At 39.1% G+C, this 17310-nt stretch overlaps 2 protein-coding genes across 2 annotated transcripts; both read left to right on the forward strand.

Annotated features, from left to right (window-relative positions):
- The first annotated feature begins 9725 nt into the window (after positions 1 to 9725).
- LOC149200212 (disease resistance protein RPV1-like) lies at positions 9726 to 14061 on the forward strand. The gene is made up of 4 exons (XM_089402634.1): positions 9726 to 10395; positions 10521 to 11607; positions 11743 to 12069; positions 12172 to 14061. Exons 1-4 carry the CDS (start codon positions 9791 to 9793, stop codon positions 13933 to 13935), a joined length of 3783 nt encoding a protein of 1260 aa, XP_089258760.1. The 5' UTR covers positions 9726 to 9790; the 3' UTR covers positions 13936 to 14061.
- On the forward strand, positions 14029 to 16021 carry LOC149200213 (uncharacterized). Its single transcript, XM_089400881.1, has 2 exons — positions 14029 to 14039; positions 14439 to 16021. The coding sequence occupies exons 1-2, from the start codon at positions 14029 to 14031 to the stop codon at positions 15913 to 15915; spliced, it is 1488 nt and encodes a 495-aa protein (XP_089257007.1). The 3' UTR covers positions 15916 to 16021.
- Positions 16022 to 17310: the final 1289 nt, after the last annotated feature.

The following is a 17310-nucleotide window of genomic DNA, read 5'->3' on the forward strand; positions in this document are numbered from 1 at the left end:
TGTTGTCTTCCAGTAGCTTTTTAATTATCCTAATCAGGCTTTTGTTAGAGGATTCTGTTAAACCATTGCCTTGAGGATAATATGAGGTGGAATGAAGCAATTTAATGCCCATTGAATCACACATATCCACCAATTCTTTCGCCCTGAAGGTTGCTGCATTATTTGTGACTAATTTATGTGGACAACCAAATCGGGTAGAGATATGCTCTATCAAAAACTTCATGACCACATTATGATCAGCCTTTTTGGTAGGGATTGCTTCAATCCACTTAGTAAAATAATCAGTAGCTACTAATATCCATCTGTGTTGTTCACTAGAATGTGGATTGATTTCTCCAATGAAATCCAAGCCCCACTGCTGAAAATGTCCTTTTGCATATATTGGTTTTAAGGGCAGGGACTTCAACTGTTGTTTCCCTTCAAATATTTGGCACCTGTCACAAGATTTAACAAATGAAAAGACATTAGAAAATAAGGTGGGCCAATAGTACCCAGCTCTGACGATCTTATGGGCTGTAGTTTTCCAATAATGGTGTCCTCCACACATGTTGGAATGAAACTGCTGCATAACTTCCATTGATTGTTCTTTGTCCAGACACCTCAAAAGCATTCCTGATGGGTCCCTCCAATAGAGAAAATTATTATTAATGCAATATTTAGCTGCCCTAAGCTTAATAGTTCTAGCTTGACTTGTGCTTGAGCCTGGAGGGATTTCTAGCTTCAGCAAGAAATTAGCTATTGTAGAGTACCAATCACAAGAGGCTAGATTTTCTGCCACTGACTGGTTTATCTCTGGTTCAGCTGCCTCCTCTTCTTCTGTTTGACCCTTTTCTACATTTGTGCTTATGATATTTATGTCCAATGTTCTGCAATTTTCTTCAGCTAACAATCTGGCAAGACCCTGACCTCTGAAAAGTTTGGTGGGCTTTAGTTCTATATTAAATTCAATCATCTTTACAATCCATTTAGCCCTTCTTCCATCAGCATCAGGTTGTGTTAAGACATCTTTTATTGTAGCAGAGGGTACTATGCAATTATCTTGGAATGCAGAATGTAAACTCTGAAAGCTTTCAAAGATTTGATAAGAGCATATGCTTGTTTTTCGATAATATCATATCTCAGCTCAACATCCCTTAAGGTTTTGCTGAAAAATGACACTGGATGCTCTGAGCCTTCTTCATCTTCTTGCAATAACACTGCTGCAAGGGTGTCATTAGAGGCAAAAGAAAATATATGGAACTCCTTGCCGTAATCTGGATTGATTAAAGTGGGAGCCTCCATAATAGCTTGTTTAATGGACTCAAAGGATTTTCTTGCTACATCAGTCCATTTGATTTCTGACCCCTTATTCAACATGGGGGTAATATGCTTCACTAATTCTGCAAAATTTGGTATAAACCTCATCACAAAATTAATCTTGCCCAGAAAGGACTGGATGTCCTTCTTTGATCTTGGGACATACAAGGTCTGTATTGCACATACTCTTTATGGGTCAATTCTTACACCCGCAGATGAAACAATGTGTCCTAACAACTTGCCTTCTTCTAAAGCAAACTGCAATTTTTTAGGATTGATTGAAATCCCAAACCTTGTGCACTTCAGGAACACTTTCCTCAAATGTTGCAAATGGTCTTGATGGCTGCTGGACTATACTATTATATCATCAAGGTAGATAAGGACAAATTTATCCTTCTCTCCCACAAATGCTATGTCCATAGCTCTTTGAAAGGTGGCTCCAACGTTCATCAACCCAAAAGGCATCTTAGAATACATAAAAGTGCTCCAAGGAGTGGTAAATGCGGTCTTTTCTTGATCATTTGGATGCACAGAAACCTGATTAAATCCAAAAAATCCATCTAGGAAAGACATCACTTTGGCTCTTGAGACCTTCTGCAGCAAATGCTCCATCTTGGGTAGAGGATAATTTTCTTTCCTGGAGCATTTGTTTAAGTTTCTGAAATCAACACAAAGTCTGATTTCTCCACTTTTCTTCCTCACCAAAACCAAATTGGCTACCCATTTTGAATATCTGAGAGGAACTATGATCTTGGCAGCCAATAACTTCTTGATTTCTTTTTCAATGAGAGGAAGGAGCATAGAGTTTATTGGTCTCAACTTCTGCTTGAAAGGGATAGTGTCTTTTGTCATATGTTTTCAGGTCACTATATTCCCAAGCAAAAACATCAGCGAGTTTCTTCATTAAATTGCAGTATTCAGCACTTTGGCCAGCGAACAGATGAGTGGACATATTTATGTATCTAGGCTGACCTGGACTCCCTATATCATGCTTACAGACTACATATTGATCTTCTTTTTGGGTAGCCTTATAAGGCACATCATTTTGGTCAAACAGTCTTTCTAGAGGAATTAGACCCTTAGGAATATGATTGTTGGGAAGCTGGACAATACTATCTTTGCCGATTTTATTTCTAAGCTGGAATTGGGGGCTTTCTTGCAAGGCTTCATTCTCTTGGTCAATTTGCATTTCAGAAAATTCATCAATGACTTGCAAGAACCTATTCACTTCATCATCATCCTCAAAAACTTTCCAATGGTGGACATTATCAGGCAAGGATGGTCTATATTTCATTTGGACTTCATAAACTAGTCTGGGAGGCATGGGAGGTATGAACATGCTAGCAGACATAGCAAGGGAATCAACAAGCTAATTTTTGGCTCTAGGGATATATGAAATACAGAAATTATCAAAAGAATTTTTGAGTCTCCATACCTCATCTCTGTATGCTTTTAGCCTTGGGTGCTTTGCTTGAAATGTTATGTTTACTTACTGAATGATCAAATCAGCATCTCCGAACACTTTTATGCTTCTGATTCCTCTGCCTTTAGCTGCGTTAAGCCCCAATATCAAATCTTCATATTCTGCTATATTGTTGGTGACTTGAAAAGCCAGCTTAAAGGACAGATGTGTGCTTTTTTGTTCTGGAGATATCAGCACCACCCCTGCTCCTGCAGTCTCCCTGAAACATGCCCCATCAAATAACATCTCCCAGAACTGACTTCCTTGCTCTTCCTTGGCTTGGGCTGTTGGTTTCTTAAGCTGCATCAAGCCTTCTAGGATTCTTCAATTTGGAGAATACATGCTCCAAAACCAGTGTCCACAACATAAATAGGATGATTAGAAGGATTTTTCTCATCACTGCTAATGTATGCAAGTTGTGCTTCTCTGTATAATATTCTTCTTTCTCCTCCAAAAACTGGGACAGTGGCATAAGATAGATCATTTTGTAAGGTCCCACCTAGTCTCTTAATCCATCCTCTTGACAACAACATGCAAAATTTGGGAGGGACATAGACTGCTACCACAATATCCATCATCATACTCTTCATGGGCAGATGAGTTAGGGTAATGGATAAATCTTTAATCAACCCCAGACATTTCAATTTTCTTGAATCAAATGGGAATAAATCATGATATGGTCTGGTGATTTCAAGGCCTAACTCTTCCATGACAGCTTTAGGCATCAGATTGTGGCTGGCCCCTGTATATAGCAGGTAGTTGTGGAGGATCTTGTCATGAATAGTCAAGGAGACATAAAATGATGGAGAATTATCATTAATAGGTTCAGTCATTGGATTGAGCACAACAGCATGCCTATCATCTTGCAAATTGACAGAGTCAGTGGAGGTTTGCGTGGATCTCAGCTCAAGAGCTTCAAGGATAGGTTTTCTAAACACTTCACTCTTTACCAACTCTACCAGAGGCACATATATTTTTAACTTTTGAACTTCTAATTCAAAGCTGAAGGAGGGAGGTAATTTATCAGATCCCCTTACCTCTTGAACTGGAGCTTTGAGGATGATTGGATCAGTTGCCGGTCTTGTTTGTTTGAGATTCTGTGACTTTGTTTAGACAAAAACTCTTTGGGAAAGATTCTCCTTGACATTATTTTCATTTGACCTCAGATTATATCTTTGTTTCTCCTCAGTTTGTAGAACAACCTCCCTGTCCCACCTTTGATTGTCTTGTTCTCGTAGCAAAGATTCTTCATATGCAGCCAATGTCAAAAAGGCAGCACTACCTTTATCCTCCATACAATGAATTTCATCCTCTTCTTCAATCTGTTCCTCCTCCATGACTACATTTTGGAAAGGAGCTTTAATTCTTTGATTCTCGTTAGTTTCTTTACCCTTTTGAATGATTTGCATTTGCTCATTTGCTCTCCTGAATGGATTTGGGTTTCTTGAAGCAAATGTATTTGGGAGCCTTGCCTTCCCAGAGTTCTACTCAACCTCCAGCTTAGATATTTTAGCAGCCAATGACTCGATAATTCTAGTCATTTTATCAAATTTGGGATCAAAAGATGAGGCAGAGGAAGAAGAAGCCTCGCCTCTCTACCTCCTTCTGTCAGCATGACTTCTACATTTATCTGCGACCATAATATTAGATTCTACTTCTAGGGTTGCATCCTGCATGTCAGCCAAAGTAGTGCATCTTCTTTCTCTCAACAACAAACAGAAATCAGAGTCAATGGCACTGGCATAGGCAAGTTTGGCAGAAGTGGGGGTAGGCTTTACTTCAGTTGGTATCTTACTATATGTACGATTGAATCTTTTATTAAAATCAGGCAATGATTCCCCATTTTTCCTCTTCAGGTTACCAAACTCAGTATGGTAATACAACAAGTCCTTTATCCCCCCAGTGCTTCAAAAATGCTTCATCTAAGGCTTCAATATCAGCAATAGATCCAGGGGGCAATTCTCTGAACCACTTTCTAGCCTCTCCATCAAGGCTCTGTACAAAAACTCTCATCCACACATCATTTTCACTAATATCTAAGTTATCAGCATAACTGTAAAAAGACTCAAGGTGTTATTCAGCTGTTACTCCTTCTGTACCAGTAAAATTAGGCATGTATTTCTAATATTCTCCCATAGGCATGGGATTCAAAGGAACAGGCAAGACCAAAGGTCCATATCTAGCGGCGACAATTCTTTCTATCTTCGTAGGTGCATGCTGTCTTGCCATGATTGGGGTATGTGGAAGGATACTGGCAAATTGAGTAGTATGAAACAATGAAATGGATGACAGAGACAAAGGGACGTTATGGATTGTATGGGACACTTTCTTTGGACTAAGATCCAAAGGGGAACTAAATGAGCAAGGAGCCTTATAAATCTCTGCGATTGATTCTTCACTATCAGTATTAGGTTCTAGATCCTCGATCTGTGTATCTTCAACTAAAAACTTATCATGCAGAGACAAATAAGATTTCTTGGGCTTACCTGATCCTGATGCTCCTTTCTGTGAAGTTTTCTTTGCTTGCCGATCTTCTAAGGGTCAGGCACTGAGTCAGCTGGTGATTTCTGAGGATTTCTCCGCGTATGCCTCACAAACTGAGCCAGAACATCAATGTGGAGTCGCTAAAGGTTGGTCTTCCTCAAGTGGAATCGCCAGATAGATGATTACAACCAGAAATGTGCCCAGACTTTGTCTATCATCAAAATATGGAACTGTGTCGTTTTCCCAAGGAAGCTGAGCTTCAATCTCCTCTCCGTGGTAACGGCACCAATTAATGTTATCACCCCAAGAAACTCTCCTAGGTTGTATCTCAGAGATGCTCGAGAACATTACAAACTCAACAAAAATGTTGGAAATGGGTGGATGAATGGAAGGAGTGATGCTTGTTCAAGCCAGATAACAACTTCTACTATGCTTAACTCCAGACATGGGTGAATACCCCAGACTACAAGGCTTTAGACCACCAATTACTCACAGTTTAAGGAATAGGTGAACATGGAGAATACTGACCACACCAGCAAATGCACAAGACCATGTGATGGCCGGCTGCAACCAGTAAAGAGGTCTGCAAATATATTTCTCAATACACAGACAGGGTGACAACTCTCTAGCATTAAGATAACAGAAACCTGCATAACATATTCAATGATACATACTAGATTCCAACACAGAGGCGGGATGACAGCCCCTCAAATGCTAAATATCAAGGGCACAATGAAAAAATGCATAACAGGCACAACCTAGAACAAAGCCGAAATGGAAAGTGAGCAATTAACAGCAAAAGAAGATTGTATTAGCTGAAAATAAAGACCAGACGCTGCAAGTATCAAAGTAGTTACAGTCTCCAGAAGTTGAGCCTTACATCAAAGCAACAACCATCAACCCTGATTACATCTTTTTTCTAGGTATATATGGAGTTTCTTTACAAAAATGCTCTGCTATTCTATGCGTGGAGGGGTCATAATGGACCACCAACCACTTTTTACTCTCTGATGGAGTCTCTGTTACAATCTGTTGCATTCAGTGAACAAAAAGGATCTTCTCGGATGCTTTTCTGTCCTCTCATGTAATTGGAGTGTCGTATGGGATGAGATCCCATAATTGTTAAATGCATTTTGCTGATCACACTCTGTACTTTTACTTCTTGGCCATCCTTCCTTTTTAAATGCAGTTGTTGCAGAATAACTGCTCAGGGTACTAGTAAACGATCGCCTTCATCCTTAGGCAGCACAGGACAGTCAAGGGTGGCATATAGCATGGCGAGTGGAAGATCTGATTAGAGGAATAGGATTGGTCGTCGGATGAAACAGTTGGATGGCGGATATGACTCAACAGGAGAAATCGGGAGGAGACGGGAGCGAAGTGATCGCAAGCCGTTGGATCTCGGGCGGGCAGATCTAACAGCTACTAGGCGAAAAAGGTGCATGGGGAGTTAACGCGCAGGGAAAGTGGTTTCTGCGGTGGGCGGTATTTACTGCACCGCTTTCGAAGGTGAGCGGTAACCGTACGCGGGCTAGCGATACGAGTCACCGGGCGACACGTGGCGGATGTGATGGGATTAAAACCACCTTGCTCGCGAGTTAACGGGTGGTTGGGTTATGACAGTGGGGAAAGCAGATACCGTATGATCACAGCGGGAACGATAGGACGGTGGAAGAAATAAACGCGCAGACGGTTCGTTGAATGAGGCGAGGACCGTTAGATCGCGATGCGGCAATCAACGGCTGCGATCAAAAGGCAGCTATGACTACGAGGGTGTAGGGTCATGTGGTGATGGGGCTATGGAGCTTCAGGCTTAGCTCTTTGGGGCTTAATGAAACGGGCCTCATGTCGAATTTTGAGAGGAAAAGCAGAGGTGGCGGGGTTAAGGGAGAGTAAGGGGAATGAAAGAGAAAGAACGAAAATGACTACTGTTGGCTCTTTCTTGAGCAAAATCACATGGCCAAGCTGGTATTTGGGCCTCCAGATTTTGAAGAATGTAGTAGAGCTAACAGCGACCATCGAGCTAGATTTGATAGCTTAAGAGGAAGGACATGAAGGATACTCTCCTTCATACACAAAGATTTAGTATGTTGTCTTTCAACCATAGAGCCAGGCCTTATTATCTCTCATCATGTGACCACTTTGGGTCTACAAAGCGTAAGGGAGCCATTTTTAGTGTTCTTTGTGCATATATTCAACAATATTTCTTAAAATTTTCTTTTGGAATTCTAGCTTAGGCTGATAAATTCATTATTAAATTCCATCACTAATTGGGTAGTCCAGAATTTCACGCAAGTTTGTAATGCTTAGATGATTCTTTGTCACCCCCAAGCAAAGTCACATTTTCAACCCACATGTGTTTCTGGTTTTTATTCAAAGATTCTAATGGTTCACTAGCATACACCTCTCTCTCTCTCTCTCTCTCTCTCTCGCACACATTTTGCTTACACTTATCACCACTATCCTCTACCCTGCTCTCCCCCACACACACTCCCAACATGAGAATTTAGGGTTCCTCCTCGAGCTACGTGGTCCCTTAGAAGTCTCCACATTGGGTATGGAGCCCCTACTCCTAGAGTAGCTTAGTAAGACTTCCATAATTCCTTCCCACAATTGCTAGTAGTTGGGTGGTTAAAATATCAAACCAGAATTTTAGTACATTAAATTAAGGTAAGGTAGGAAACTTCCTAGATCCCCCTTACAACTGTTCCCTGAAGCATTAAGAGTCATGCTGGGTTGTCTCTTCTTTAGTTTTAGCAATATATTTAATAAAAAATAATAATTACATCAAATTAATTTTGTTAAAATACCCACAGTACCATTCTAGCATTATTTGTCTTAATTACATATCACAAAAGACAAGGTTTTAAAAGGGGTGTTATATATGTGCTCACCCTTAACTCCATCTTTTTCAACTATGAGTTTTATTTCCATTTTTATAAGTTCTAGATTTATTATAAGTCTATACTATATTATCATATCTTATCTTAAGACAAACCTAGTTTCCTACAAGGCAAAGTCCTAGTTACTTTTTCCTACAAGGCACTCATCTTATTCGTTTTTTGAACTTGATTTGTTACTCTATGTCTTAAATGCTTTGTATGTCCTAGTTTCCCAACTAACAAGTAAGATTAGTATTTTTCCGAACTCTTTAAATAAGGGGATGTTTTGAACCCATTTCTCAAAACTCAGTGGTTTGGTTTTCTCAAGGTAAATCAACCATGTAGCCTCTATCGTTTTGTTCTAATTATGTATTTTATGTTTCAAAATAAAATAGAAATGAAGCTCTTAAAGAATAATAATAATCATAATAATTTATTTAAGTGCAGTTTGTGTGCCCATGTTACTATGAAGCCATATAGTTACCAATCTAGTAATTTTTGTGAAATTTGCATCATAATAACTTATGTTAAACTTAAATCTATTAGGATTATGATAAATGGTATTATGAATTACTATTCATTCTAGAAGAATATGAAAAGTCTCAACTAAATATGAATAATCATCTAGATTTTAAGAGACCTCTTAAAAGATGAATTTAAATGCCATAATTCATGTACTTACATGTGTATTTATATGAATTATTTTGGGGTGGTTGAGTTTGAATTCTCTTGAGGCATTTATTTGTGAGATTTTTATTTATGATTATTAGTTTGAGTATAGGGAAAATTTAAAGATAAAAACTAATCTTAGAATGTAGAAACTTTTAATATACAAACTTTAAAATACTTAAAATTATTTTAATAAAAATATTTAAAATTTTAATAATTTTATATAATATTTATAAATAAATGTAGAATTTTAAAAATAAAATAATTTCAATCTCTATTCTAACTATTTTGAAACATGTTTACTATCCAATTGTAGTTTTTTCAAAATTTTCCTCTTAATAAGACAAAAATAACATATAACTATTAGGTTTTCAATATTCCCCGTGAAATAACTATTAGGTGTATTTCCCTTTAATTTCTTCGAACCTTAATGTGTAAAGAGTGTATTATTTTTTCTGACTATTCTGTATGCAACCCTTTTTAGTTGGAAAATGTGTAGAGATATCAATTTGATTGACACATGGGAGTGGTTGACTGTTTGAATAGATGCGTTTCAAGCTGGATTCCATAAGATTCAGAGTGGAGAACACGCTTTCGAGTTCACCATTTTGTCGGGTTCTGCTTTTTACGCGTATTGTGCTTTCTGGGATGGTGCACACGTCTGGGTCCCACACTGCAAGCATGGAAAAGTAAAATGAAAGAGCGCAGAGCATTATGGGTCCCACACTCAAACGCATAAGGACTCCAACCTGTGTCTATGATTAGCAATGTGGACCCCACACGCAAAGCAGATAAGGTTGACGCGGTTCATGGCCTGGCAAATCAAATATTTTCCTCATTCTATTACCCTCTGCCTCTACAAGCAGCCTTTATGTAATCTCTGCACTCGCCACTTTCTTCCCCTTACAATTTATCCCCGCCTCTGCAACCATCCAGAGCTTTGCGCCACCCAATTTATCATTCTCTTTCAGTTCGTATAATCGTCGAACAATTGGCAATGGCATACCCAACGCCTGCATCCTCGAGCACCCAAACCCCCTGTGAAATCGAAGAAATTGAAATGGAAAATCAGAGATCTTCGGATGGTGCTTCCTCCTCTTCCACCGCTGCTGTTGATAAATACGATGTGTTTATCAACCATCGTGGGGAAGTGAAGAAGAACTTTGCCGGCCATCTCTACCGTGCTCTTCTTTCAGGTGGATTGAGACCCTTTTTAGATCAACAGGATTTGCAGGAAGGACTACCTTTTCCTTCTCAATTAGAAGCTGTTATTAGAAACGCCTCCGTCCACGTTGCCGTCTTTTCACCAAAATATGCAGAATCCCGTTGGTGTTTAGATGAGCTCCTGCTCATGCGACAGTCTGGGGCTCCAATTATCCCTGTCTTCTACCATATCAACCCCGCTGATCTCAGGCGGACAGCTCATAACAAAACTGAAGGTTATGGTCTCAGCTTGCACCAGCTCGAAAGGAAGAAAACGTCGGACCCTCAAACACGAGAAGAGAAGCTACGATATGATCCCGCCACTATTCAGAAGTGGAGAGATGCTCTTTCCTCTGTTGCAGACATAAGTGGGTTTCATCTGGACGACAAGTATGACGGGTAAGACCTCCAAACCCCTCTCTATGTATACACTATATATGATACTATACACTATATGATACTTTGCCCTATGCTTTCATTCATTTATTTATTTTCCGTTGGTGTTTTTGTGGGTGAATATCTAGTGACGAGGTACACATGATAGATAAGATCGTTGAACGTGTGGGTAAAATTATTGGAAAACCAGGGTTGTATGTGGCCAAACATCCCACTGGTTTAAATGACAAAGTCACAGATTTTGAAGCTACAGTTTTGAAGCAACAGCGGGCTGGAAAAATCCAGGTTGCGGGCATAGTCGGCCTTGGTGGAATGGGGAAGACAACGTTGGCTTTAGAACTCTTCAATAGAATGAGTTCCAAGTACAATAAGTCCTTTTTTTTAGCAGATGTTAAAGAAAAGGCATTACATTTGGTGCAAAGGGAGCTTCTGAGGGGCCTGACTCAAAGAGAAGTGGATATAAATAACATTCATGAAGGTATAGGGATGTTTGAAAAGCATCTCAAATCTGCTCATGTCTTGTTAATTTTAGATGACATAGATCATGAGAATCAGCTAGAGGCACTTCTACCAGTTAAAGATGTCTTAAGTCCAGATAGCTTTATTTTAATTACATCTCGGTATAAAGATGTGCTGGAAAGGTCAGGAGTGGAAGAGTCGTGCATTTATAAGTTAAGAGGCCTTCCTAGACAACACTCGCAACTGCTCTTTTGTTCATACGCCTTTTGTCAAACCAATCCACTCCATGGATTTGAAAATCTTGTAGATCAGTTTCTTCAAGTATGCGATGGACTGCCTTTAGCTTTGAAAGTGCTTGGGGCACTTCTCTTTGGAAAACCTGAATCATATTGGGATGCTAAACTTAATGAATCAAAAGTTCAAATGAAAGTTTCACCTGATATAAAGAAGAGATTAAAAATCAGTTACGACGCACTCAGCGAAGAGGAGCAGAAGATCTTTTTAGATATCGCCTTTTTTTTCATAGGAGAAAGCAAAACAAGTGCCATAACATTTTGGAACGCATCAGGCTGGAACGGATTGCTGGGGCTTACAAATTTAGAGGGCAAATGTCTCATTGAAGTCGATGATAAAAATGTGATACATATGCACGATCAACTGCGAGACATGGGAAGACAGATTGCAGAGGAAGAAACGCCGCGCCGTCTTTGGCGTCCCACCGGGGACATTGATGAATGGTTGCACAAATACTCCTCTGTACGTCCTCAATCATTCAAACTTTTTAAATAGTTAACCTTTTTCAATTTCTCCATCGTTTTTCACCTTCAAAATAATTAAATTTAACCATACCAAGCTGTATACAGTTTCTTGATTCTCCATCCGAATGAACAGGTTTTAACCGAAGCACGCGGATTTTCGCTGCTCGCTGAGGGGCATAGAACCAAACGATTGGGGAACCGCGTGATTGTGAAGCTTCGCAATTGGCTGGAAAATATATCTTATTGTTTTCTTCGTCGTGATGTCATGAATTTTCAACTTCTTGTGACTGAGGGACATCTGCTAGATCGTATTTTGCCGATGCATTCGCCAAATCTCTCATGGCTTTCTTGGCGTCATTGTCCCTACACTTGTCTACCTTCCTGGATTACAGTTAAGAATTTAAGGGTTTTGAGAGTGGAGGGCGCTGTATTGAAAACATTATGGAAAGGCAGATCGCAGGTAAATCTAAACTTTTTGTCTATCGATATTGCATAAAAGGGTCTTCAATTATTTTTCACGGTTTTCCCATCTTTCTTACACTCGAAATGCTTGATCTTGCAGGCACCTTTGCAGTTGCAGGAATTGGACCTGTCTTCGTGCACTCAATTGGAGAGGCTGCCAGATTCTTTCGGCAGCTTGTCGAACCTCTCCAGCTTGAACTTGTCTCTGTGCCGCAAATTGGAGAGGCTGCCAGATTCTTTCGGCAGCTTGTCGAACCTCCACAGCTTGAAACTGCGTTCGTGCTACAAATTGGAGAGGCTGCCAGATTCTTTCGGCAGCTTGTCGAACCTCTCCAGCTTGAACTTGTCTCTGTGCCGCAAATTGGAGAGGCTGCCAGATTCTTTCGGCAGCTTGTCGAACCTCCACAGCTTGAACCTGGGTTGGTGCCAGGAATTGAAGAGGCTGCCAGATTCTTTCGGCAGCTTGTCGAACCTCCACAGCTTGGACCTGTCTTGGTGCGACGAATTGGAGAGGCTGCCAGATTCTTTCGGCAGCTTGAACCTCCACAGCTTGGACCTCTCTCGGTGCGAGAAATTGGAGAGGCTGCCAGATTCTTTCGGCAGCTTGTCGAACCTCCACAGCTTGGACCTGTCTTGGTGCCGGAAATTGGAGAGGCTGCCAGATTCTTTCGGCAGCTTGTCGAACTTCCACAGCTTGGACCTGAGTGAGTGCAACGAATTGAAGAGGCTGCCAGATTCTTTCGGCAGCTTGTCGAACCTCCACAGCTTGTACCTGTCTGGGTGCCAGAAATTGGAGAGGCTGCCAGATTCTTTCGGCAGCTTGTCGAACCTCCACAGCTTGAACCTGCCTTGGTGCCAGGAATTGAAGAGGCTGCCAGATTCTTTCGGCAGCTTGTCGAACCTCCACATGTTGAACCTGTCTTGGTGCGAGAAATTGGAGAGGCTGCCAGATTCTTTCGGGTGTTTAAGTAGCCTTGGATATTTTAATGCTTCCCGTTGTGCTAATTTAACAATCTCAAGCGAAGCTTTTGGAAATATAAGAACCCTCGAGCATATAGATCTTTCCGGCTGTGAGAAGGTTGAAGTGTGGCCCTCGCAACTGGAGCATCAAAGGTCCCTGAAAGTACTGAAGTTGCTGGGCACAAATTTGAAGAAAGAATTGCCAAGTTCTTTTGAACTCCCCAGTGATTTAGAAGTTCTGTGGATAGGAAACCCTTTGCTGGAGACGATGATGCCTTCGCTGGGTCACTTACGGAAGTTGAAGGATTTGCATCTCGAGTATCGGGGGGAAGTGAAGTGTTTGCCGGCATCGCTTGAACGGCCGAGTCAGTTGAGACGGTTGAGAGTGGCTGCTTGTCCCATAATCCACACATCAGAGGTATTATCTGATGAAGTTGTATACCCCAACCTTTCAGAGTTAATGTTAGAGGAGTGTATTAATCTGGTGGAGGTTGGAACATTACCCAAGGCACTCGCCCGTGTGAAGTTGATGAGTTGTTATAATCTGAGAAGTATAGGCGGCCTTTGTGGTCCTCCAATGCTCCGATCGTTGGACATTAAAAAGTGTAACGAACTTGAGGAGCTGCCGAGTGTTGAAACAATGGTCTTTTTGGAATGGTTGAAAGTAAAAGATTGTGTGAAGTTGAATAGCATACGGGATTTGGCGCAGCTCACAAAACTTGAATATCTAATTGTAATCGGGTGCCCTCAGTTGGGCGAGTTGGAAGGAGTTGAATGTTGTCAATCATTACGGTATCTTTGTGTTGAGGGGTGTCCCAAATTGCGGTGGGATGAGAGAGTAGTAGAGAGGCTGCGCAAGCAATGCTGGGTCTATTTTAGGTTGGAGGAACCAAATGGAAGTTGAAATGAAAGTGTTAAATTCGCAATTTAAAAGCAGAGAGACTAAAACAGCAGCATGCATGATTGTAATATAAATGGTCTTTTCAGCGGTAAAGAAATGGGGTCCATGTTAGTGTAAAAGTATCATACAGTGACGAAGTTTTTAATATATTTTTTTAAATTTTATATTTAAAAAGCAATGTAGTAAAGTTTCTTTTAACTGATTATATTTTTATTAAATGTGGCAATTATTTATATGTTTTTTAATTTTAAATATTAAGATTATAACATTAACAATATTTGTTCTAATTAGAATATTTTTTTTAATAAAATTAATTAAAATAAGACATCTTTGGAAAAAACTTGTTTTCTCATATTTAAAACTTTTAAAATTAAATATGAAATTAGTGTAATTTAAATAATAATAATTATTATATATAATTATAAATATAAATACTTATTTAGTTTATTAGTATTTTTTTAATTTAAAATTAAACATTTTTTATATTATATTTAGTAAAAAAACAGCTTGTCCAACCTCCACAGCTTGGACCTGCTTCGGTGCGAGAAATTGGAGAGTCTGCCAGATTCTTTCGGCAGCTTGTCCAACCTCCACAGATTGGACCTGCCTCGGTGCGAGAAATTGGAGAATCTGCCAGATTCTTTCGGCAGCCTGTCCAACCTCCACAGCTTGGACCTGTCTCGGTGCGAGAAATTGGAGAGTCTGCCAGATTCTTTCGGCAGCTTGTCCAACCTCCACAGCTTGGACCTGTCTGAGTGCAAGAAATTGGAGAGTCTGCCAGATTCTTTGGGCAGCTTGTCCAACCTCCACAGCTTGAACCTGTCTTGGTGCGACAAATTGGAGAGGCTGCCAGATTCTTTCGGGAGCTTGTCGAACCTCCACAGCTTGAAACTGCGTTGGTGCGACAAATTGGAGAGACTGCCAGATTCTTTCGGGAGCTTGTCGAACCTCCACAGCTTGAACCTGCGTTGGTGCGACAAATTGGAGAGACTGCCAGATTCTTTCGGCAGCTTGTCGAACCTCCACAGCATGGACCTGTGTTGGTGCGAGAAATTGGAGAGGCTGCCAGATTCTTTCGGGAGTTTGAGTAGCCTTGGATATTTTGATGCTTCCGGTTGTGCTAATTTAACAATCTCAAGCGAAGCTTTTGGAAATATAAGAACCCTCGAGCATATAGATCTTTCCGGCTGTGAAAAGGTTGAAGTATGGCCCTCGCAACTGGGGCATCAAAGGTCCCTGAAAGTACTGAAGTTGCTGGGCACAAATTTGAAGAAAGAATTGCCAAGTTCTTTTGAACTCCCCAGTGATTTAGAAGTTCTGTGGATAGGAAACCCTTTGCTGGAGACGATGATGCCTTCGCTGGGTCACTTACGGAAGTTGAAGGATTTGCATCTCGAGTATCGGGGGGAAGTGAAGTGTTTGCCGGCATCGCTTGAACGGCCGAGTCAGTTGAGACGGTTGAGAGTGGCTGCTTGTCCCATAATCCACACATCAGAGGTATTATCTGATGAAGTTGTATACCCCAACCTTTCAGAGTTAATGTTAGAGGAGTGTATTAATCTGGTGGAGGTTGGAACATTACCCAAGGCACTCACCCGTGTGAAGTTCAGTGGTTGTTATAATCTGAGAAGTATACAAGGCCTTTGTGGTCTTCCAATGCTCCAAGAGTTGCACATTGAAAAGTGTAACGAACTTGAGGAGCTGCCGAGTGTTGACACAATGGTCTCTTTGCAAAGATTGGAAGTAAAAGATTGTCTGAAGTTGAAGAGCATACGGGATTTGGCGCAGCTAACAAAACTTGGACGTCTAATTGTTGAAGGGTGCCCTCAGTTGGGCGAGTTGGAAGGAGTTGAATGTTGTCAATCATTACGGGATCTTCATGTCAAGGAGTGTCCCAAATTGCGGTGGGATGAGAGAGTAGTAGAGAGGCTGCGCCAGCAATGCGTCTGGGGATTTGAGTTGGAGGAAGCAAATGGAAGTTGAAATGAAAGTGTTAAATTCGCAATTTAAAAGCAGAGAGACTAAAACAGCATTATGCATGATTGTAATATAAATGGTCTTTTCAGCGGTAAAGAAATGGGGTCCATGTTAGTGTAAAAGTATTATACAGTGAAGAAGTTTTTAATATATTTTTTTAAATTTTATACCTAAAAAGCAGTGTAGTAAATGTTCTTTTAAATGATTATATTTTTATTAAATATGTTTTTTAATTTTAAATATTAAGATTATAACATTAACAAAGTATTATACAGTGAAGAAGTTTTTAATATATTTTTTTAAATTTTATACCTAAAAAGCAATGTAGTAAATGTTCTTTTAAATGATTATATTTTTATTAAATATGTTTTTTAATTTTAAATATTAAGATTATAACATTAACAGTATTTTTCTTAATTAAATTTGTTTTTAATAAAATTAATTAAAATAATACATTTTAAATTAAATTGATTTCTTTAGAGTTTAAAAAAAAACTTGTTTTCTCATATTTAAAACTTTAAAAATAAATATGAAATTAGTGTAATTTAAAAACTTTAAAAATAAATATGAAATTAGTGTAATTTAAATAATAATAATAATTATATATAATTATAAATATAAATACTTATTTAGTTTATTAATATTTTTTTTTTAAATTTAAAATTAAACTTTTTTATATTATATTCCATAAAAAAATAAACAAATATTAATATTAATAAAAATATTTATTAGAGAAAAAAAGTTAACAACTATAAATAAAAATTACACATTCTTAAATATTTTTTAATAAATAAATATAATTATATATTAATTTCTTTTAATTTAAAAGTTTTACATTATATTTCTCAAAAAACTTAGAAATAGTTATGAAAAAGGCTTAAAATTATAAATATTTATGAAAAAGGCTTATGAAAAACTAAACATATATTTTAATTAGTGATGATGATGATGATGGTTAACGGTTAACGTTCACTGAGACCAAACTTTGGTCTATCGGACCTAAAGAAACAAATTATTTAGTTTGATTTAAGATTTTATTTCTATGCTCAAAAAGCTTGGAGAGAAGCCTCCCAAGCTCACTATAATTTTGACATCGTAAAAGGCTAGGAAGGTCAGTATTGCGACAAAGATTATGAAACTGAGATCTAATGTGGTTGTGCACACGCCACTCTAAGAAGAAGTGGTTTTCATCCTCAATGTTCCTATTATCACAGAGATGACAGATTCTTTTCGTCCATGGTGTTTTAGGAACTGTCCAACGACCTGTTTCACTATGGAGCTCATGAGAGTTCGTTCTAAACTTTTCTAAATTAATTTTCTTCTTTGAGCTAGCTAAAACAGAGAGATACTTTTGATCTTCTAGGGTGGGGTTGATGACCTTCTTATAATAACTCAATTTTC

The sequence above is a fragment of the Pinus tabuliformis genome, chromosome 2_1 (assembly GCF_031772625.1).
Source record: "Pinus tabuliformis cultivar Carrire ecotype Pingquan chromosome 2_1, CPIR1, whole genome shotgun sequence".
In the NCBI taxonomy this organism is placed as follows: domain Eukaryota; kingdom Viridiplantae; phylum Streptophyta; class Pinopsida; order Pinales; family Pinaceae; genus Pinus; species Pinus tabuliformis.

What these genes read in the sequence shown, in the direction of transcription:
- LOC149200212 (XM_089402634.1), top strand. Translation starts at nt 9,791, where the DNA reads ATGGCATACCCAACGCCTGCATCCTCGAGCACCCAAACCCCCTGTGAA. An exon ending in CTGGACGACAAGTATGACGG is followed by an intron (nt 10,396 to 10,520) that starts GTAAGACCTCCA and finishes GTGAATATCTAG; the next exon opens with TGACGAGGTACACATGATAG. An exon ending in GGTTGCACAAATACTCCTCT is followed by an intron (nt 11,608 to 11,742) that starts GTACGTCCTCAA and finishes CCGAATGAACAG; the next exon opens with GTTTTAACCGAAGCACGCGG.